General features: G+C 35.2%; 2 protein-coding genes and 1 pseudogene across 6 annotated transcripts in view; 2 read left to right on the top strand and 1 right to left on the bottom strand.

Annotated features, from left to right (window-relative positions):
- ZCCHC4 (zinc finger CCHC-type containing 4) overlaps positions 1–14,259 on the top strand; it is a 63,972-nt gene extending 49,713 nt beyond the window's left edge. For all 4 annotated transcript variants that reach the window (XM_074229683.1, XM_074229684.1, XM_074229682.1 and 1 more), the window contains 4 exons: positions 76–151; positions 1,196–1,247; positions 3,313–3,457; positions 12,692–14,259. In XM_074229683.1, coding sequence (XP_074085784.1) covers positions 76–151; positions 1,196–1,247; positions 3,313–3,457; positions 12,692–12,827 — 409 coding nt within the window. In that variant the 3' untranslated portion in view covers positions 12,828–14,259. The remainder of the gene's footprint in view (positions 1–75; positions 152–1,195; positions 1,248–3,312; positions 3,458–12,691) is intronic.
- Positions 14,260–14,977: 718 nt separating this feature from the next.
- On the bottom strand, positions 14,978–17,118 carry LOC141519292 (alpha-enolase pseudogene; annotated as a pseudogene).
- Positions 17,119–19,544: 2,426 nt separating this feature from the next.
- ANAPC4 (anaphase promoting complex subunit 4) overlaps positions 19,545–24,025 on the top strand; it is a 51,426-nt gene continuing 46,945 nt past the window's right edge. The window contains exons 1-3 of one of the 2 annotated variants that reach the window (XM_074229676.1): positions 19,545–19,683; positions 22,716–22,953; positions 23,086–23,206. In XM_074229676.1, coding sequence (XP_074085777.1) covers positions 23,099–23,206 — 108 coding nt within the window. In that variant the 5' untranslated portion in view covers positions 19,545–19,683; positions 22,716–22,953; positions 23,086–23,098. Of the gene's footprint in view, positions 19,684–22,715; positions 22,954–23,038; positions 23,207–24,025 lie in introns of those variants that run through there. The other variant, XM_074229677.1, reaches the window with a different exon arrangement.

Genomic DNA, 24,025 nt, shown 5'->3' with positions numbered 1-24,025 from the left:
GCCATGCATGCACCCTATAGATACTCAATAAATATTTGTAACTGACTGTCCAAATTTAATTCTGTCTCCTTCTAGGTTTTGTACTGTATGTCAGCGTTATGTTTCCTTAGAAAACCAACACTGTGAGATCTGCAATTCATGTACATCTAAGGTAAGATGTTTCATATAGTTTAAATGCTTTTTTGATATATGTATTTAAGTATATGCATGGACACACATGTATGTATGTGTATGAAACATGTAAGATTTAATGTTTATTCATTGAAAAGCTAGTTTTTTGTTACATATTATATGAAGTAGACAGTAGAATTTTGCAGCACATCTAAGAGCAATGATACCAATTATAGAACTTAGTCTAGTACCATATTGAAAATAATTGGTAGCTGATAATAATAATAATAATAATAATAACTATGTCTGTGTTCCAGTGTACTGTTTTCTTTAGAAAGCTAGCATGATCCTTAAATTGGATTTTAAAAAAAGCAATAAAAAAACTAGATTATGTAGTAAAGGCATATACCTATGACCCTCTCCAAAATGAATAGTAACTTATAATATTAGTAGAACACATCTCTTGGAACTTTGAAACTTATATAGTTAATATTCAACCTTTAAGCTGGTCATCATTTGTAATCAGTATAACATATATATATATAATATGATATGTCACCAGTATAGCATATTATATATAGCACATAACTTAATAAGAATATATATTCTCTTAATTGAGTCTGAATTCATTTGCACAAGTAATTTTTTTAAAATTTATTTAAAGGTAGTGGGGTTAAGTGACTTGCCCAAGGTCACACAGCAAGGCAATTATTAAATGTCTGAGGTCAAATTTGAACTCAGGCCTTCCTGACTCCAGGGCTGGTGCTTTATTGACTGCATCACTTAGCTGCCCCATCTGAATTCATTTGCAAATTATTTTGTGGGGAAAATAGACCATGTTCTGTTTTAATTTGTATGCATAACTTCTTATTTGATTAAATATTTAGATGTTATTGTTACAGTCATACATTGATCAGTCAGTCAGCTAAAAAGCATATATTTCATTGTAAATCCTAAGAAAGTTAAGAATAAGGTATTAAATAAAACATTGTATTTTACAAAATTTATTTTGATTTCCATTTGTATAATTTGATATACTTATGCCAATTGAATAACATCTTTTGAAAAAATTTATTTTTGGTAGGATGGCAGGAAATGGAGGCATTGCCTTCTTTGCAAAAAATGTGTCAAGCCCTGTAAGTAATGGAAAAATATTTTTCTTTGAGATATAATAATTGTATTTTCTATTTACTTAGTAATAACAGAAATATTAGCTTAAAAAATTAGAAATTAAATAAGCTTCTTTTGGTTGTCTCTAGAGTATGAAATTTTCTAATACTTTGCTTCTGTAGTAGAGACCAAATATAATGAACATTTTAGACTAAGGCTAAGGTATATCCCTTTTATTGAAGTACATAAATAAATTTTGAAAAATTAGATTCCAATGTGTATTGGTAGTTTTGAATATATTCAGATCAGAGTCTTCATAAAGAATCTGATCCGAATATATTCAAAGTTGTTTTGGTATATTGGAACCAAATTTTAATGAAGCCTTTTTATTTGTGAGAGTTAGTAATTGAGAACCTCAAAAGACCTATTTTGGTGCCTTCATGCAGTCATTCAGAGAGGTGAGCCTGGTTTTTGAAAAACTATGCTTTTGGACCTCAACATTTAACAGTCTACCAAGCTGAAAATCCTTTCAGAGCCGGTCTAGCAATAGATTGCTGTATGAAGATTGGTTTAGCTAAGTATCAGCAAGCTAATCATTAGGAAGTTAGAGTAAAGTTATACATTATTTAATAATGTTGAACCATGATGAAATTCTTAAATTTAAAAGAAAATAGCCGTTTATCAATTTGGTTTTATAGGATTGGCAACTTTTTTTGAATCAGAAGGAAGACTTGAATCCAGATTTTCCTGAATTAAAGACCAGCTCTATGTCCACTATGCTACTTCTTATTTTATTTTATTTTATTTTATTTTATTTTATTTTATTTTATTTTATTTTATTTTTTTTTAGATTTTTGCAAGGCAAACAAGGTTAAGTGGCTTGCCTAAGGCCACACAGCTAGGTAATTATTAAGTGTCTGAGACCAGATTTGAACCCAGGTACTCCTGACTCCAGGGCCGGTGCTTTATCCACTATGCTACCTAGCCGCCCCTTCTTATAGTTCTTAATAGAAAAATAAATAACTTAGGAGTTTGAAGACCTCTGTGTTATTTGCCATTATTGTGGTTAAAAGCCAAAGCCAAAGCCAAAGATATGATTTCCTTTATTTAGATTTTACAATTTTTTTAGGTTTTTTTTTTTTTTTTTTTTTTGCAAGGCAAATGGGGTTAAGTGGCTTGCCCCAAGGCCACACAGCTAGGTAATTATTAAGGTCTGAGGTCAGATTTGAACTCAGGTACTCCTGACTCCAGGGCCAGTGCTCTATCTACTGTGCCACCTAGCTGCCCCTGCAATTTTTTATTACTATTTTCTTTTTTTTTTTGTCAAGAACTTAACAAAAGCAAAAATTTCAATATACAAAGAACTGGAAAGAATATTGTAAAAGAAACTGATCTTATATTTATGGCTGGCATTTATAATATAATAATTTATAACTATACATTATACAATAAATAATATTATGATACATTTTAATTATGAACTACCTCTATATGTAATTTAACAAGGTATAAAAAATTGTTCTATATATTTGTCCCCTTTACTTCCTTTTTTTGTCTTCATAAAAAAATGCTTTCACAATGCCATATTTTGCATATCCATAACTGCCCACTAATCTCTTCCCATTAAATGGTAGTTTTTTTCCTTTTAATAGACATGTATGTATATGATAGATACACATATGTGGGTGTCTAGAGGGTGTGCATATACATATATCCATATCCACATGGAAGTATTACATTGTGTTTATGTGAGTTTCATCTCTTGCAGTTTTACAAAGTAACACAACTTATTATAGGACATTTGTTTTCATTTCAATGATAATGATGGATTTGTATTAGTCATTAGCCTTTTAGTGTCCCTTGTGACTAATGATACTTAGGAGGAAATGTTGCTGGCTTGGTTAGAGATACATGCTATATATGGTCACATAACATGATAAGATTCTAATCTATAACCTCAGCACTAATTTTTAGGCTAAATGAATTAATAACCTGGTCATCATATTGCTAAGTAAGATATCTTAATATCTGTTAAAATTTAAAAATGTATTAAATTAGAATTGTATTCTAAAATCTCATTTTGTTTTGCAGCTTGGATTCACTGCAGCATTTGCAATTACTGTGCACTTCCAAATCATTCATGTGCGGGTCCTAAAGATGGTTGCTTTATATGTGGTGAATCAGATCACAAACGTACTATGTGTCCTAATTATTCTTCATCTAAAAGAGCTAACAAGTTAGTTGAATTATTTGAATTATTTTGTTCATAGAAAAAAAATAACATGATATACATACTTTTCTTAATATTGTAAGGATAGCCAAAAAATTATTCAGGTGTCTAGAAACTATTAAATCAACTGTTTCTATAATTATTTATAAGATGTTAGATATTTTTCATATAATTTTATTATAATCATATAGTAGGAAGATAGGAAGTATGGTTATACTATTCTCAAGCTTAAGAAAAAAGATTACTGTGTATATACTGATTTTTTTTAAAGTAAGTTATTTTTATTCTTTCTAGTTTTCCTTTTTTCTCTCTCATCTCCCCCAGCCCCCAACAAAATACCTCTCCTCTTTCTTCTTTCTAACCCTCATTTGCAAATAAATTTTAACAGTGGAATAGTATAGTAATGACAATAAATTACTTAGAAAAACACATTATTTCAGCTAAGTATATGCTAAATTGTCATCTTAGTTGTATCAAATCCCTTTACATTGTCATCTTAGTTTCCAGAATGTTCTTAGACATGAAAAGGACTTTAGTGATATTATTCAATCACCTTTTTTCAAGGTTTCTTATCACAACAGATTTGACCTTGTTTGAATACCCTCTGATTTTTAATATCAGGCAAGATATTTCTATCTAAGAAAAGATGTCTTTTGAGGACATCTTCATTCTTCCAGATTCCCAGGTGTGTGACCTTAGTTTTTTCCTCAATTTCTCATTGTCTTGCATTCCATATTTGCCAAATCTTAGCCATTCTACCGCCATAATATCACTCAAGGCTGTCTGTTTACCTGTATGTACATAGCCACCATTTAGTTCAAGTCCTCATCACCCACTCAGTGGGTGAACACACTCCTCTCTGAAGTGTGTTCATACTTCAATCTATACTCCATCTAGCCACTAGAATGATTTTCCTGTGGATTTGTTTCCACTTTACTCCCTTTACCATAGTCTATAATTCAGCCAAACTGGCCTTATTTCTGTTTTTTCACACATTGTACTTAGCCCAGTTTTCTTCCTTTGCACTGACCATTCTCCATGCCTGGAAGACAATCTCTTATCATCTCTAATTGATAAAATCTCTCACTTCCTTCAGTGTTCTATACCTCCTTCTTCAGAAGCCTTTCTTGATCCTTGAACTGCTGGTGCCTGCCCTTCCTAACCACCTTGTATTTAGACTGTATTTATTTTGGTTTTTATCCTTCAAATGTACATATTGTCTCTTCTAATAGACTATAAGTTTCTTTAGGAAAGTTATTATTTCATTTTTTTGTTTTTTGTATCTCTAGTGCTCAGCATAGTACCTACCACTTAGTAAATGTTTAATTTGTGCTTACTGATTTATTGATGTATGGTCACCAAAGGTATTCATCACTGTCACAAAAGTGAACCTATCACAGAGTCCAAATCAAAGAGGAATTTGTTATACCTGGTGAAGTTGTCTGGACTCCTGGTTTTAGCTGACATTGTGTTGATTGTATCAAATCCCTTTACATTGCTGATCTTTTTCATCATTTGAAATATATAATTATCTAACTGACAAATCATTGGCAATTTTTATCTCTATAGAAGTAGCTATATCTGTATCCTTATCTGTTTTCCTAGAGAGAGATTCATCTGTCTATTTATCTATCCATTGATCTCTTTCAAAGTCACTACCGCAAATATATGAGCCCAGAATTAAACAGGAGGAAAGTGTGTTAGATTGCCTTTGGATAAATTCTATAATTATTTTAATGGTCCCCATCTTCTTGCTGAAATAAAGGCCCATCTTTTTAATATCCATATTCTTCTGATTTTGCTTCATGGTTGTGAATTGTGAGTTGAACATCATTCAGAAGGCAGTGAAGTGATATTTGGTTAACCATGAGCAGGCTGTACAACACTTTATAGGCAAGGGTTCTGAAGAAGAAACAGGAGTTCATCAAAGAAATGTACAACTGAAAATGAGCAGGTTATATAATATAACAAGAGTGGAAAGATAACTGATTGACAGCCTCCCTCAGGGTCCTGAGCATATTGGGAGAGGGAGAAAATACTTATATGAGTGACATAATAGATTCATTGAAGTACGGCAGTATCTTTTTTTTTTTTTTGGCAAGGCAACAGGATTAAGTGACTTGACCAAAGTCACACAGCTAGGTAATTATTAAGTGTCTGAGACTGGATTTGAACTCAGGTCTCCTGACTTCAGAACTGATACTCTATCCACTGTGCCACCTAGCTGCCCAGTACAGCAGTATCTTTATGCTAACTAGTTCACAGGGTTCTTATAAGGAAACTGCTTTTTATCCCTAAAAACTTTCTATATCTGTGAGCTACTGTTATTCTTCAGTTTTCTTCACACTTTCCATTACTAGTTCTCACTTCTCACTTATTTTAATCTACCTTTCTGTTAAAGCAACATGGAATTATAGCCAGAATTTGAAAAGATCTTTAGAGGTCATCCAGTTGAAGTTCCCCAATTTACAGATAGTAAACTGAGACCCAGCGAGGTTAAGTGCCTTGCCCTTGTCACGTAGGTCATAATAACTTCAGGATAACTGAACAATATCACATTAGATTGTTTTTCTTTGGACCTTTTTAAGAATAAGATAGCCATTTTGCTGTCTAGATAGTTAAACAAAGTCCTGTAGGAAAACAGTTGGTCTGAACTTTGTTTTTTGAGTTTTTTTTCCAATCCTGATTCTTTAAGCAATAGGATGCCTGAAATTTTTCACTATATATTAACAGCAAATTCTCATTCTTTGTTATTTCTTATAAATCATTCTCTTTCTCTGAATTTCCTCCCAGGTGGTCTGTTTGATGAGAGTACATAGCACTTTAATTGGGGGACATCATTTAGTAATTCAGATTACTCAATTTTATTCATTGTTGGAGATTTCATCATCTCAGTATGATATAAAGAATTAATCCTGTGGGAAGTTATATACTTGAATAAGTCTAAAATAGTACTTTATTTTTTTCTCCCTGAAATTCCAGCTTATGTTATTGTTCCCAATTAACCCTAAGTGTTGCTTTCAGAGTATTTTAATTATAGTGAAATTGTAAAAAAAAAAAAAGAAATTACAATGCCTTTTTCATAATAGGAGTTTAATATATGTTTCTTGATTTGAGTTTTATTGATTTCTAGCCTAAAACAGGAAGGGATTATTTTTTAAATTCCATAATTCTAGCAAGAATTTTCTTGTCCTTTTACTATGAGTATAAACTTATACTATTTTAAAAGTAAACACTTTTTTATAGCTACTAATTCCTTCTGTGATGAACTGGAATGAAACTGACTCCCTCTTGTGGTTATCTATCCAATTTTTAAAATTTACCCAAAAAGTCATAAAATTTGAAATTATTACATTTATATTGATTCTTAGGATATAAGAAAATCATTGATTATATAAGCTTATTTCTCCATAATATTTATAAGTTTTTAGTTCTGGAAAATCTTGTTTTGTTACTAGTAAACTTATAGCTTGATGGGCATTTATTAGGTTTTTTTCCATTTTTTTTAATACAAATTTTTCTGTAGTTTTTTTCCCTATTACATATAAAGATAGTTTTCAGCACTCAACTTTTGGTAATATTTTTGAGTTCCATATTCTTCTCCCTCTCTCCTTTCCTTTCTCCTTCCCTTTGATAGCAAATAATCTGATATAGGCTATACATGAACCTCTATGTTAAACATTTTCATATTAGTCATTTTAATACATATATATATATATATATATATATATATATATATATATATATATATATATTTAGGTTTTTGCAAGGCAGATGTGGTTAAGTGGCTTGCCCAAGGCCACACAGCTAGGTAATTATTAAGTGTCTGAGACCGGATTTGAACCCAGGTACTCCTGACTCCAGGGCCAGTGCTTTATCCACTATGCCACCTAGCCGCCCCTAGATATATTTTTAAAATAAAATTTCGGTTCTCTTTTTGTGGTTACCTTGCACCTAAGATATTATATCTAAAGATAGCATTGTTTGTTTGTTTTAGTTTTTTCCAGGCTATCACTGAGTTTGCTAAATCATTCCTTTTTTTTTTTGCTAAATCTCTCTCTCTCTCTAAATACATATATATATATATATATATTTTATTTAGGGTTTTTTACAAGGCAATGGGGTTAAGTTGCTTTCCCAAGGCCACACAGCTAGGTAATTATTAAGTGTCTGAGGCTGGATAAATCTATATTTTTTTAATTAGGAAAGTGTCCCATATCTATTTTGTTATTTAAAAAATTGAGCAAGACAGTGTTTATGTAACTAGCACATAAAAACATAAGATTTATTTTTTCACTGAACTATACAATGAAAGTTAATATGAAGAAGCATAGAGTTGTTCAAACTCTGGACTCATCAGCATTAGAGATGACAGTAATGTGGGAATGCTACTCTATATAAGTCAAACTAAAAAAAAATTGACATAGAAACAGACTGAATCTAATAAAATGAAATTCAAGAAGGATAACAAAGAATTCTTATACATGGACCCACCTGAAAATCAAATTAGCAAGTTCATAGTGAGTTGGATATGGTTTAACATCAGTTTATCTGATAAAAAAAAAATTACATAGGGATTTCAGTGCATGGTAAATTCAGTATAAGGCAACAATATGATGTGGCAGCCAAAAGTTGTAATTGAATCTTGGGCTATATTTAAGGAGATACAGCTTCTAGGAATAAAAAGTGACAGACTCTCTAAATTCTGCCCTTGTCTGATTTCCTCTGGAGTATTATGTTTAGAAGGATATTAATAAACTGAAGACCATCTAGAAGGTGGCAAAGAGGATCATGAAGGGCATTGAGTCCATGGCCTATGAGGATTGGTTAAAAGAATGAATTTTTTAGCCTGGAGAGAAGATATAGGGGACCACAAAAGCTATATACAAGTATTTGAAAGACTGTAATGAGGAGGAAGGATCAGACTTATTTTCTTTAGCCCTAGAGGACTAGGAGGAATGAGTATAAATTGCAAAGAGGCAACTTTAAGTTTTACGTGAAGACAGTCAAAGCTGTCCAGAAGTTAAATGACTGCCTGCCATGAGACATGATAGGTCCCCTTTCTTAACTTTTTCAACCAGAGACTAGACATGGTATAGGGGAAAATTCCTTATATAGGGTATGGATTGGACAAAATGGTCACTGAGGTCTCTTCCCTCTCCCAGATTTTATGATTCTGTGAAATGTAAACCTCAAATATCTTTGAGAATTAATAAATATTGGAACTGGAATATAATTACAAACAAAAGGATTACCCATGGTCACTTGGTCAAAACATTGACCTGTAAAAGTTTAGGGAAAGCAAGATCAAACTGTAGTATTTTAATATAATGGTATCACCAGTAATCATACACAAGTTACACCCAACATCATCAGTTTATGGGAACACACAGTAATAACATGAAAACCAGTTGTATTATGCAATTTGGCAGTGAGCTTCACTGACTATTCTTTTAAACAGATAAATTCCCCATCAAACCCCTATCTCTTAAACCTTCCCACAATACCCACTAGCTTCAGAAACTTATTAAGAAGAGCAATGTTTTTAATAAATTTTGCTATATTAATATAGCATATGATTCCTAAACTAAAAGGAATGAAAAGTTCTTAGAACAAAAAGACCTGTTCAAGAAAACAGGATGAAGTATAAAACTGCTGGGATTCTGTCTGCAAGTACAAAAATCCTGAATATCTTTTCATTGATTTTGTAGAAGATAAGCTTACATTCCAATACATATATCCACCTGCCAAACCATTATTTATCCGTCTTTTTTGAACATCAGACACAAAAGAACACAAGTAAGATAATAACCTGTCCTAGAACTGCATCAGTTGGAACTCTTCAGATTGAGAATGAGAATAGCAACAATAATAATAATAATAATAATAATAATAATAATAATAATAATAATAAAATAGCTGCTGCCGTATATTGCTTTAAAATTTACAAAGCTTTTTGTTGTCATTCAGTCCTGCCTGAATCTTCTTAACCCCATCTGGGGTTTTCTCACCAAAGATACTGGAATAGTTTATCATTTCCTTCTACACCTCATTTTATAGATGAAGAACCCAGGGTTAAATCGTCTGAAGCTGATTATGAATTTAGGTCTTCCTGATTCCAAACTTCACATTTTTATCCACTGTGCCATCTATCTGCCAGAAACTTTTTACACACGGCATTTTATTTGAGCTTCACAACAGTAGGTTACTGTATAGTTTTTCTACTTAGAGATTAAGTACTGTGCCCATACTCACATAGCTAATGTTTGTCCTTTGTTCCCAAAGACCATGACAAGCTCCTGAATAGGATTTAAATGAGAGGGTGCTTTGCTAAGTCACCAGCCTTACTTTCTCCTCCAGAGCCATCTGGGTCCAGGGGCCAGATAGGAATCAGTTCATCTGGAGATGGTCCTGGGTGCAAGGCAATCTGGGGACTTGCTCAAGGTCACCCAGCTAATCAATGTCCAATATCTGAGGCCAGATTTGAACTCAGGTTCTTCTGACTCCAAAGCCATTGCTCTATCCACTGCACCACTTAGTTTCCCCTAAAAGCTTTTGAATATAGCAATGACCTGTTTTTAAAAATCTAGTAGAACATGGCACCATAACCATAAAAAAGCCTATGTGTTTTCCTGAAGACCAGGAACACAGATCACCTGAGCAGAAAATACTGGCCTGCAGAATGTTTGGGGTTTTTTCCCCCTCAAGCAGTTTATAGCATTGTTGGTCTCATTAGTATTTTCTTGAGGTTCATATTCAGATTTGGGGGATAGCTTTAAAAGGATCCATTATATTTTTTAGAATGAAATTTATGAAATTTTGATTTTGCTTAAAAAGGCACTATTATTTCTTAAGTAGTTTTAAAATAAAAGCTTATATTTTCTTTCTATACTTTTCATTTTGTTCTTTTTTCCTCATTATCTTCTATCTACCTTTCATTCAAAAGCACATAACTTCTTTATATATATATATATATATATATATATGTATGTATATAAAATTTGTTTTCCAATTACATACAGTAGTGGTTTCTACCTATCATTTTTGAAGAAAGATTTTATTTATTTTTTTACAATTTTTTTTCCTAATTCCCCCACCCCCCCATAGAAGGCAGTCTGTTGGTCTTTGCATTGTTTCCATGGTATACATTGATCTAAGTTGAATGTGAGGAGAGAGAAATCATATCCTTAAGGAAAAAAATAAAGTATAAGAGATAGCAAAATTACATAATAAGATATAGTTTTTTTTTTAATTAAAGGTAATAGTCTTTGTTCAAAGTCCACAGTTCTTTCTCTGGATACAGATGGTATTCTCCATTGCAGATAACCCAAAATTGTGCCTGATTGTTGCACTGATAGCAAGTCCAATGAGATTGATCATTACCCCCATGTTGCTGTTAGGTTGTACAGTGTTTTTCTGGTTCTGCTCATCTCACTCAGCATCAATTCAAGCAAATCCTTCCAGGCTTCCCTGAATTCCCATTCCTCTTGGTTTCCAATAGAACAATAGTGTTCCATGATCTACATATACCACAGTTTGTTTGTTAAGCCATTCCCCAATTGAAGGACATTCACGTAATTTCCAATTCTTTGCTACCACAAACAGGCCTGATATGAATATTTTTGTACAGGTGATTTTTTTTACCCTTTTCCATAATCTCTTCAGGGTATAGACCCAGTAGTACTACCTATCATTTTTTTTGTAAAGTTATGAATTTTACAATTCCTCCCCCCTTCCTTCCCCATCCCTCCCCCCCCCCCCAGAAAGCAGTCTGGTAATCTTTACATTGTTTCCATGCTATACATTGACCAAACTTCAATGTGTTGAGAGAAAAAAGCATATCCTTGAGGAAAAATTAAAATATTAGAGATAGCAAATTTATATAATCCATAAGACAACTTTTTTTTTGGTCTTTGTTTCTTTCTCTGGATATAGATGATATTCTCAGTTGCAGATAACCCTAAAATTGTCCCTGGTTATTGCAATGATAGAATGAGCCAAGTCCATTAAGATTGATCATCAACCCCATGTTGCTGTTATGGTGTACAATGTTCTTTTGGTTTTGCTCATCTCACTCAGCATCAGTTCATGCAAGTCTTTCCAGGAAAAGCACATAACTTCTAAGAAGGGATGGGAAAACCGCAGTGAGGAGATAAAAGGAATCAGATATAGAACTGAGTTGGAATAACTGACAAGCTGGTGAAGTCTTAAATACACCTGAGCCCTTGATCTAGGTGTTTCTATCTTTTACACATCAAGAAAACACTTTGCTTCTAATATCTTGGGACTTGGTGTGTTTTGTGAAAAATGAACACAATTCTCTTTATCATAGAATAGCCATGGGAACTGGGCAGTGGTATTAGACTTTGCTAATGACAAATTCATAAACATATGAGTTTCTTCAGAAAAAGATAATAAATTACAGAGTTCTTTTGTAATTGGGTGAAATCTTTCTTAGACACTAATTGGCTTATCAATCAGTATTTATTAAGGGTCTATTGTATGGCAAATACTATATAAAAAAGAAGCAAAAAACAATCCCTGCCCTCAAAGAGCTAATAATCTAGTGTCACTTTGGTGAACATTAGAGTGAAAGATTCAGTGTTCTTTTGGTTTCATATTCTTATAGGATAAGTTTCAAGTTAATTCTTCTTTAGTTCATTGGTATTCATTATTCATGGCTTTAAACTAACTGCAAGCTTCCAGAAGACAGTGACCATGTATTTTATACAAACTGTGTAGCATTTGTCAGAGTTGTTGGATTTAATAAGGAATGGAATATTAACTAGAGAGCTTATAAAATGGGCCCTTCAATTGTCATCCCCATCTGTTATGCTTTTGCATTTCTTTTTCACTCTGCTAACTTCCCAAGTCTTAGTTCTTTTTCTAGAAAATGTAATTCAAGGATTTGAAGATTGAAGTGCTGAGCTGAGCAGTACGGATGTTAAAAAATACTTTTTCATTGGCCTGTCTGTTTAACTCTGTGCTGTTTGTCCTGGATAGAGTGATCTGAATCACTAGTAACCATCTTTCAAAGAAATTTGTTTTCCCAAACAACGTTTTGCTTGCTCAGGCCTCTAACTCCTTGTTATTACTGTTAGAATTTTATGGGCTTATATTGTACAGTAAATTCTTTCAACTCTTGTACTTGCTTATTTGGTTAGCTGGTTAATTGGATGGCAGCATATTTGTAATTCATTGTGCTTTTTCTGTAACATAATTTAACACCTTGTTTTTCAGGGCTGTCAGGAAAGAGAAGCAAAAAAAAAGTAACAAGATGAAAATGGAGACCAATAAAGGACAATCTATGAATCATGCAACTGTTACAAGAAAAAAGAAAAAGAAGAAAAGAGGACAGCAATACCCTTGCTCCTAAATGTTCAGTGACCTGAGAATAAGATTTACAACTTAACCTTTGAAGCCATTTTCTGAAGGTGCTCCATTGGATTTAAATACTGTTACTTTCAGAGAGGTGCACCTTGAGAAGCTTAATATTGTCAGGAACTGGGTTCTCTCTTGTTTATATGTTCTTAACCTTTTTTTTGTATGTCAGGGTCCTCTTTGAGGTCTGGTGAAGTCTATGAACCAGTTTTCAGAATGATGTTTTTAAATGTTTTAAATAAATAGGTTATTAAAGAAACTCATTATATTTAAATATAATTATCAAATTTTCTGTCTTTAAGTTCATGAACCCCTGATTAAGAATACTTCATCTAATAGATATGGGCTATGATGAACTTGTTAGAAATGTTGATGGGTAGCCTTTACAAATAGCCAGAAGTCTTAGTACTTAAAGCCTCCCCTTATTCTGTAATTGGGCATGATTAATATAACATTCCTATATAAAAAAGAATCTAGCTAAAGATGAATGTGAAAACCTATGTTTTGTCTACAATAATTATTAAAAGTGTAATAATAAGATTTTGAAATGGTGATATCTACATTTTTTCATAAATTTTGACCCAAAACATTAAATCACAACAATGTATGATGCAGTATTTTGAGAGCTCTAAAAATTTTAAATATTGAAGTAAACACCTTATTAATATATCATTTTAAAGCAAAAATGTTTAGATGTCTGCTAATATTAGTATTGAAACATTTCTATTTCTTTTTCAAACTTATATACAATGTCTCTATCCAAAAGTAGTTTTCCTTACATTTTATTTCCTCTATATTTTATATTCTCATAGATATTCTGTGAGCTTACTTTGATAGCTATGCCTTTTTTTGCAAGAGCTGTTCCTGTTGATGCCTTCACATACAGTGGAATTCTTATCCATGTCTCTCTAAAGCTTTTATAGAAGATCTATTTATTGCACTGAACATCTTACTATAGTTCACTTAAAATTTTTTTACTACTGGTGCAGGCTACCCATCAATATGTTATTTCTCCTTCTCATTCATGAGGAGCCCATATCCTTTGTGAATTATACATGTCCATGATATATCTCTTATACAGTCAAATCTGTGCTTGAGGAAAATCATGGAGGAGGGAATTGAGTCGGGAAATGCTTGAGTAAATTAGGATGCCATTGCAATTGTCTAAGCAAGAGATCATAATGTCCTTGAACTTAGGTGTTGGCTTTGTTAGTGGACAAAGAGGTTAGATGTCAGAAATGCTGTTGAGGTAAAAAACAGTAAGAGTTTGGATTGGATATTTGGGGTGAGGGGGATGTCCATCAATCTCTCCAGATAGAATATGAGCTCCTTGAAGGCAGTTATTTTCATTTCTCTTTGTATCCCCCATCCCTTTCACAGTACCTGATATATAATGTAATTGTGTAATAAATTATTATTGAAAATGAGTGAATCCACTTAACCCCATTTGCCTTGCAAAAACCTAAAAAAAAATGAGTGAATGAAGCATTTATTAAGTGCTTACTGTGACAAGTCCTAGAGATTGATAAAGGGGAAAAAATGAGAGCTTCTTAAGAAATTCACACTATAGTTTGGGGAGACAACATAATAAAAAGACTTCAGCTGTAGGGTAAATGGAAAGATCTAGACCTCAGGAGATGTTTGTGAAACAGCAAGAAAGGCTAGTGTCCCCTGGTCAGAGAGTAGGTGAGGAGAGTAAGGTGTAAGAAGAATGGAAAGATGAGGGGTGGGGAAAGGTTTTGAAGGGCTTCAAATGCCAATCAGAGGTTTTTTCTATTTGATGGTAGAGTCTTTGAGGGTCCTTAGGACACATCAACATGGCAGTGCTGAGGAACCAGAGGGGTATAGTGGCAAGGGAATGGCAAGGCCGAGTACATCAAGACACTGTCAAAGCAAGTTGATACATTATTGGACAGGGTTTCACATGGAATTGGGACTCTGCTTAAGAAAAGGCTAAGAGACAAATAGTAGTAGTTGTGCAGAGGCAGATTTCAGCTTAATTTTTCAACCAGTAGAGCAACTAGAAATTCTATGATTTTGTGAAAATTACACAATTTGAAATTTTAATCCTAATAATTTTAAATTTGAATGGGGAAGTTAATTGTCTTAGCAAGTACTTGAGAGAATGTAAAACAATGGTTCTCAAACTTTTTGTTGTGCAATATTCTTTATAGTGAGGATTCACAGCACATTGAGCAGTTAAATTAGTTACAGTAAGGGAGAATAAAGAGTCTGGAGCATCTGTGATTTTCTTTCAATAATAGCAGTTGTTTTTGTTGAGATCTTTGTCAGTTCAAGGTCTGATGTGTATTGAGGTTAGTGTTAATAGGCAAGTTTTTGTTGCGTGAAAACTATTCTTAGCATGCAATGTATGCTGGATAAGTGTAATTTATATTAAAATTATAATTTTTTTAAATGACAAAATCCACAACTTCAGAGCATATCTAACAGAACTCATGCATGGCACCTCCTTTGAAAATTACTCATATAAAGGAAAACTAACTTCATTTTTTTCTCCACTTTTTTTTTATCCCACACATAGAAGCCACTTAGTATCTGGCCTGTGCACTTGGGGCTACATCACAAGTCACATATAAACACCAGGGATTGAGGTAGGAACAGTCAATTCTAGTTCAGTCACAAGGTGATAACAACTTCCATCAGAATGCTCGATGATCATGTTCAGATAAGACAATTCTAGTGAAGTAGTGAGAACATCTTAGAAAGGTAGAGGTGAGAAGGCAGTTAAGCAGCAGAAGCTGCTGCCCTACTACCCCCCCCCCCCAATAAAACTGGTCTACTGCTTGGCTCCATTCTTAGGATGGGAGCAGACCTCTCCAGAGGTAACTGGTGCCTGCTTAGCCCTAAGGTCTCCTGGCCATGGAACTTACTTGGCCAAGGGTTTCTAAAGTTCTTCCAGCAAATTTAACTCTGCTGCCCATCTCTTCCTCGGTTCTGAGAAGCTGTTTTTACTTGACCAGATGCTCAGATTGGCGGGGGCACCAGTCTTGATCTGCCCAATGCAGAGATCCACAACCAGATATGAATGAAGGTATCTTCAGTCTTTCTAGAATGATGAGAAGCCATTACTTCTCATCCATTGAATTGGGCCAGTTTGCACACTTGGAAAAATTCAATTACGGAGCCAATCTGATTCTCTTTGGGTAGGAGGCAGCTGTAGGCTTTCTCATTCACAGTCTTTTCAATGGACTTTGGATTCTACACCTGAGATCATCCCCTACCATCTGGATGTCTGCAATAGCAGTAAAATTCTTCCAAACTTCCCAGTCATTCTGGTTAAAGGATAGGTACTGGATAGTCCTTGATGAAGATCTTATAGAGGTCCACAAGCTCAATAAGGGAGATTGTATTGACTGGAATCATCAGGAGACTTGAAGTCCAAGTCATATTTCCCAGATAGAAGGAATTCTGAGGCAGCAACATCCATGCCAATTATGACCTCATCGATATAGTCAGCCTTACCAATAGCATTCTTTACCAAGGTGGTGGGGACCCTTTTTTCTGTCAAGGGTCATTTGTATATTCATAACATCATTTTCCTGCTATATTTGATCAAACATTTAATTAATTGAAAAGCTCTTAAATTCATCGAATTTCAAGCCCTGCCTTAGAGTTGCTGATCGCAGGCCTTCTTAGGCTGGAAGTGCCATCCCTCATCCCTTACATTAGTGCATCCTGTCCATATTTCTGCGTAATCACATTCTTTAGGTTTTGGTAGACCTCAGCTCCAATGCATGTGACCTCCTTGAAGTTTGCTGCTCCAATGGGGAGATCCTGACCTCTTGCATTAGCAACATGGTACCAGCCTGGGAGCCACCATGGATGACATTAAAGGCCAGAATTGACAGTATGACTTCATCATTGTCTGCAAGGTCAGCAATATATCAGTACAGGGAAACACCTTTCTGAGCGGCTCTGGCCTTATAACCAACCAGAGACACTCCCAATATGACATTTTGCATCAAATTTAGATGCGATCTCTCTCTGTCATCAATTTGTTGATCTTCTGTCCCACAACCTTCAGTTTCTTGGTAATGAGGGTTAGGGGCAATAGATTTATTGATGTGTTCAATTACTTTTGAAACAGATTTCCCCATGTAGGGGATCTTAGAATTGTTGTGGAGCTTCTGGGTTTCATGGATACTAGTAGAAGCACCACTGAGTGCAACAGCTCCAAAGAGACCTTTCCCATTGTAGAGATCAAATGCATCAGTAGGACTTCTGACAGTCAAAGACCTCTCTCCATGGATCTTGAGAATAGACATGTTGAATTTCTGCTCAACACTTCCTCTACTAGACTGAGAACAGAGGTCGAGGGTCCAATTTTTTTTTAAATGAGAGGTTTTTTAATTGGAAAATTAGGTTAAATCAAGAAATGTTCATCCACAAATTACTGCAGAGACCAAAAGATAACTTATTCTTCCTGTTTGAACCACTGCAATTTAGAATAACTGTAATCTGATACAGATTGTAGGAGAGAGCAGCAATTTGAACCAAGCATATCAAGATCTCAACATTTTGAATGGTAAATTCAATCCATTCATCTGGATTAGTAATAGTGATTTTAAAGTATCCTTATTTTGTTGATTGAGTCCATTATCCCATTGTACCATTTTATGTTTGCAAATTTAGCAATTTACAAAATGCTTTTGGTTTTTCATTGGGAAGAGAGGAGGGGAAAAAAGGATTGGGGAAGGGTAGCAAAAAAAGAAGAGAGTCAATGGATCATCTTTTAATTAAAATGTGCTAAAGAGAACAAAAGGAAGAACAGAAAGAATCATAAATAGGACAATCTGAAAGTTACATGTTGAATTTATTATATATCATATTTAATATTGTACATTTTTAAAAAGTTTTTTCCCTTTACTAAGCTAGTCTTTAAATACCACCTATTATTTGCCAGACATCAAGATCAGTATTAGGTTTAAGTATTAGGACATGCAGTTTGAGATGTCTGAAAGGCAACTAGAGATATAAAATTGGAGGTCAGCAGAGAAAAGGTCAACAGATAGGGTGGATTTGAGAATCATCAATTAAACCTATGGGAGATAAAGTTATTGAGTGAAGTAATATAGAGGGAGAAGAGAAAAGAGCTAAGGACAGATCCCTTTGGGACACTCAGGGTAGGTGGGCTAGATGACCTGGATGAAGACCTACATATTATATGTAAATGCCTGCTTTATTTTGTTTTTAAGTCCAAAATCAATAAAATCTTTAGAAATTTTAACTTCATTTAGTTCCTGCAAAACCTGTTCAGTATTATGGGATCAAAATTGTTTATGTTCTCTCCTGTTATTTTCTAACTCTTGTTTGGGAAGGAACTCTGCCTTATCCATAGTTATGAAAGGTATCACTTTCCTTAGAAATTTTGACTCTTTCAGGGATGATATATGTACTGTACAGGAAGGACTTTATTGATTCTCCATAAATCTGGCAAAAAAAGCTATAGGGAATAAAACTGGCAGTTAATAATAGCTAGCATTTACATAGTGACTCTGTCAAGCACTCTTCTATGTACATTACAAATATATTCTTGGGTGGCTAGGTGGCATAGTGGATAAAGCACCGGCCCTGGAGTCAGGAGTACCTGGGTTCAAATCCGGTCTCAGACACTTAATAATTACCTAGCTGTGTGGCCTTGGGTAAGCCACTTAACCCCGTTTGCCTTGCAAAAAAAAAAACCAAATATATTCTTATTTTACTCTCACAACAACTCTGGGAACAGGTTGTTATTATTTTCCTGATTTTATAGTTATGGGGGTGTAAATGGAGGTTAAATGACTTGCCTAAGATTACATAGCTATTAAATGTCTAAAGCTAAATTTGAACTTTTCCTCTCTCTGGCCCTAATTGTCTACCCTTATATGCATCATTGTACATAGTTGTCCAGTTTCTACTTTGGATACATGTCCTGCCCCTGCTATTGACCTTGTATTATTGACATTCATCAGCATAATGATAGGCTTAGATTTAGTTCTGAAGGGGGGCCTTAGAGAATATCTAAGGATAAAATCACAAACCATCTGGAGCTGGAATGTGAACTCAGAGGCCATCATATGCAGTCCCTTACACATGAGGAAAGTGAGAAGCAGAGTTGCTCACCAAACCTAGATTTTTCTGACTTCCAATCTAGAACTAATCTGCTCTAAAGGAAGACTGTGGCCTTTTAAACATGCTCAACCTAAGTTGGATACCATTATACTTACACTAAAGAAATCACAAGTCTGGACCATAGATGGATGGGTTGTTGTTAGTTGTTTTCAGTTGTGACCAACTTTTTTGTGACCCCATTTAGGGTTTTCTTGGCAAAGATGCTGGAGTGGTTTACTGTGTCCTCCAACTCAGTTTATAGATGAAGAAACTAAGACAAATAAGATTAAGTGACTTGCCCAGTGTCTGAGGTCAGATTTGAACTCAGGAAGATGAAACTTCCCATCTAGACCTGGTATCTTATCCACTGTGCCACCTAGCTTCCCTTATCTGTTTAGGTCAGGGGTAGGGGAAATGGCCCATGGGGGGGGAGCTGTATAAGACTCTCATCTGGTGCTGCTGTAGTAACCACAGACAGGACTCGAAAATCAACAAATCTAGGAGCTTTTTAAGAATAAGTTAAATGTTTGGCCAAATACAGCAGGTGAATGATGTTATAAAATCCAAATGACCCTTAGGAGAAAAAAAGGTCTAGCTAGTCAGACATTTTGCAAATGTCATTGTGAGGGCCTCCCTTTTATATTCAAGGAAGCTGACTCCATGGGAGAAATATCTCCTCCAGTTCAAGGGGAAAGTTAATGCTGCTGAAATAAATCTACCATAATGCAGAAATTATAAAGGTAAAAATCTTGTTTTATTATGTTTAAGCACAGCTTCAGAACTTAAAAAAAAACACAAACCCTGAACAAAGATTAGGACTCTAACAAGGCTTTTTATAGACAAAGTTACATCAGAGAGACAGAGAAATAATTCTTTTACATATTGTGTGATCTCATTTGTTCTTGCAAGTCACAGAAGTGAAATATATATTTGTATATCCATACCTATATATATATTACACATATAATTCCATGCTTTGTGGAATGTCATAAAGCACAATAAAACTTAGTTAAGCAGAATTATATTCTCATACATCCTCTAAGGGGAGAAAAATCTAGTTAAACAGACTTAAAGGTAAACTAAGTCAGGCTACAAATTAAACCACATATGGAAGGTTCAGAATGACCTGATTGAGAAGGGAGATTTACATATCTACAGTCAGTGTCAAGTAAATTCTCCCTGAAATAAGGTAAATCAAATTCCTTCCAGAAGTCTTCCTTTTTTTGGTTTCTTCTCTGAGGAATGTTTCAAATTTTAAGTAAAATTTCACATCTTATGGAATAGATTTCAGTTTGCTCAATAACTGAACTAGAAGAAATAGTCCTGACCCTCTACTCCCCATAAATATAATAAAATTTAAAAAATTAAAAATTCTCATAAAAATATGGACAGATGTCTCCAATCTCAGTATTCAACCAGTTTGACCCTTTGATACCAAAAGAAATACTAAGAATAAAACTGACATTAAACAGATAATTTTTATTCACAGTTCTGATCCATAACCTGGCCTATTTTAAATCTTCATAAATTTTTCCCCAGTGTAAGTCCTCCAACTCTGTCATGCAAATTTAGTCATAAAAGCCTCAAAACTCCCCTTGATTGTTTAATTTGGGGGAAGCAGATTGATTTTGAGGAACTTTCTGTTATTCTCCTACAAGAAATCTAACTCACCATGGCAATTCTTCCCTGATAACAGCAGTCTTGTCAGCTCTTATAATCTAATTTCTGATAAAGACTTTAGCTTACAAAGGGAAAGTTTTCCCAATTGCACCCAGGGCCATCTCTGGTCATCTAGATCCATGACTAGCCACTGGACCCAGAAGGCTCAGGAGGAGAAAGTGGGGCTGGGGACTTTGCAGTCACTAAAATCAGTTCACTTGCCTTGTCCTGGTATCAGTTCCCTGAAGTCAAGGTCCTCTTGGAAGAACAAACAACAACAATAACTCTGATTGTTATTTTGGAAAAAGCACATCTTTTGGCAAATTTATAGGTACATAACCATTCTCAACATTTTGTGAGCTTGACCTGCATGATATTCAACACAGAAGATTCTGAATGGTGGTAACACATCATTCAATTACTAAACATTTATTAATCCTTCTTCACAATGTGAAGATAGAAGGAGGCAAAGAAAGTCCCTGCCCTCAAAGAGCTCACATTCTAATGGGGAGACTGTGCAAATACAGATATACAAAACAAACTATATTCAGAAGAAATTGAAAATAACAAAGGGAAGGTACTGGAATTAGGAAAAGGCTTCCTAGAGAAGGTGGAATTTTAGTTAGGACTTACATTTTTTTTTTTAGTTTTTTTTGCCAGGGAAATGGGGTTAAGTGGCTTGCCCAAGGCCACACAGCTAGGTAATTAAGTGTCTGAGGCTGGATTTGAACTCAGGTACTCCTGACTCCACGGCCAGTGCTCTAACCATTGCACCACCTAGCCACCACAAGGACTTAATTTCTTTTAATGACAGGTCAATAGTCCAGTAGGGAATAGAGAGCATTCCAGACTTAAGCATGGGGTTTTAGGAAAACCAGGCCTGCCTTTTGAGTGATCTAGTGATCTAGTCACCCTTTTAGAAAGCAGAGTAGCCTGTTTAACCCTATTTACAATACTGGATTGCAGTCTGCTCCTGTCAGTGGAAGGAGGGCTGTTTCAATTTTTGAAAAAAAAAAAAACAAACCAACTATTTTTTAATTTTTTTTTAACAAACCAATAATTAAACCATAAAAACTTCCTTATATTTTGAACTTTAATTAGAAGGAACTCAATGCTGATTGTTACATCGCCAGGTGGAAAGGTGCAAATAATAAAATATCAGAAAAATGATTTTCTAAAGCAGGAGCTCTTCCCTTGGGCTCATGAACTTTTTAAATTTGAATTTAATTTTTTCCAATTACATGTAAAGATAGTTTTCAACATTCATAAGATTTTGAGTACTACCTTTCTCCTGAGTGGAAAATTCCCTCTTTAGAGTTAATATTCCTAGTGAAGTCTTCTCAGGGTTAAAAAAAATCATTAAAACAAAGACCGACCATTCTTAGAAGAAAAGAGGGAGAGAGACCTTGAATTCCCAGTCAGGCACCCTCTGGATTCTGTTAGGGAGAGAAATAGTGGAATACTTCCAGAGAAGAGTCCTTGCATTCTTAGTTAGCCACCTATTTGATGATAGACTGGGAGAACAGTAGCCTGCCTTCTCTTGTTTGATGATAAGTATTAAACTAAGAAGACAGTAGATTTTTTTAGAAGACCTTGCATAGTCAGACATTAATTCAGATAGACAACAAAAGGTCATTAGAAATCTTCTTCTGATACCCTCACCACCTGGATGGCGAGGTAATATTTTATAAAAACATTTTCTTCTTCTTTGTTGCTGTGTAGATTTTTTGTGTAAAGATTCTAACTCTGAAAACCTTAATCAGGTTGGAAGAAAGGGGCCTAAGGGACAGGACACGTGCTAGGCCATATAATCTTGCTTGACTGTCCCCTGGAGGCAGCTCCTTGATCTTCGCTATTTTGTGACTCAGAGTGTGCCCTTTTCTCGAGAAAAGCCAAAATAAACGTTCTTTTTTTGCTCTCTCCATTTTTTTTAGTGGATTTTTGTCCCACACACTCCCTTCCCGCCCCTCCTTGACAGCGAGTAATCTGTAACCTGATACACCTACAATCAGAGCTCAGGAACTTAAAAAAAAATTTTAACTATTTCACGCATTTTTAGTTCATGCATTGTACAAGTTTGCTAGAATGTTTTCTGGTGGTGTTTTGTCCGCAGTTTGACTATAAACCACACGAGGGTAAGACCGGACCTCGCTCGGAGGTCTGGGAGGAATAAAAGACGTAAGCGGATATCCGGCCCCCTCCGCGTGAGACCTGGGCAGGCGCGCGCGAGAGACGCTACAACCGGAAGTCCCGCCCCCGGAAGTGCCTCCCACTGCCCTCCGGCCGCCGAGGCTGCTTGGATCGCGGAATTCTCGGGCCGGGTTCGCGCCTCGGAGGAGCGCACCTACCCGGTAATGCGGCTGCGCGGGGAGCGGGAGAGGGGCGGGGCTGGGAGCCGGCGGTCGGGAGTCGGAAGTGAGGCCGGGTGGGCGGGAGCAGAGGGAGCCGGCGTCCGGGCAGAAGAGCGGCATTTGTCGTTGCAGGTCCCCCTCCACGATGCCGGCCTTCCGACAAGTGGGGGAGAAGCAGCTGCCCCAGGAGATCATTTTCATGGCCTGGTCCCCCAAGAGGGACCTCATTGCCTTGGCCAACAAAGTGGGGGAGGTAAGTGCCTCAGTTTCCCCTCCAGCTCTCTTTTATGTTACCCCAGGGCTGGGCCAATGCGGATATATATGTAATATTATATATTATATTACATTATATTATATTATATCACATTACATTATATCACATTATATTATATATTATATTATGTATATACTATAACACTTTCCTCACAAAATCTGGTGAAGAAGCTTCCAAAAAACTTCACTGATAGAGAAAACAAAAATTCTCTTTTTCTTTAGAAAGTGAATTTGCTTTTCTTCATTTTTTTTTTCCCTATTTAAGAATTCTTTTACACAAAAAGAGCTCATCCAGCCTCATCAAAGAAGGAGAAATAGGGGCAGCAGGGTGACACAGTGGAGTCAGGAGTATCTGAGTTCAAATCCAACCTCAGGCACTTTATAATTACCTAGCTGTGTGGCCTTGGGCAAGCCACTTAACCCCATTGCCTTGAAAAAACCAAAATTAAAAAGTAAAAAAAACCCAGAAATAACAGGTACAGAAATGGAAAAAATAAGCAAGGTGTGTCGCCATAGCTTAAATATTCAATAAATATTAAAAAAAAAGAAGTTGCACATTTTATTTTGATCCATTGTCTGCCCTTTCACATATCTACATGAAAAGACAAAGGAAAGGCCACCCCCCCAAAAAAAAACACATTCACCCCAGGAGGCTAGAGGTTAAAAGATTGTGATATCAGATTTGTAAAGGTGGAAACATAAGGCTCGGACAGCAAGCATCTGTCATGTTTCAAACACCATAGATAACAAAGGAAAGTAAAAGCATCCCTATTTTGCCTCAACCCAGTGAAGTGATTTA

The sequence above is a fragment of the Macrotis lagotis genome, chromosome 3 (genome assembly GCF_037893015.1).
Source record: "Macrotis lagotis isolate mMagLag1 chromosome 3, bilby.v1.9.chrom.fasta, whole genome shotgun sequence".
Lineage (NCBI taxonomy): Eukaryota > Metazoa > Chordata > Mammalia > Peramelemorphia > Peramelidae > Macrotis > Macrotis lagotis.
This window is presented reverse-complemented; position numbering and strand designations above follow the sequence as displayed.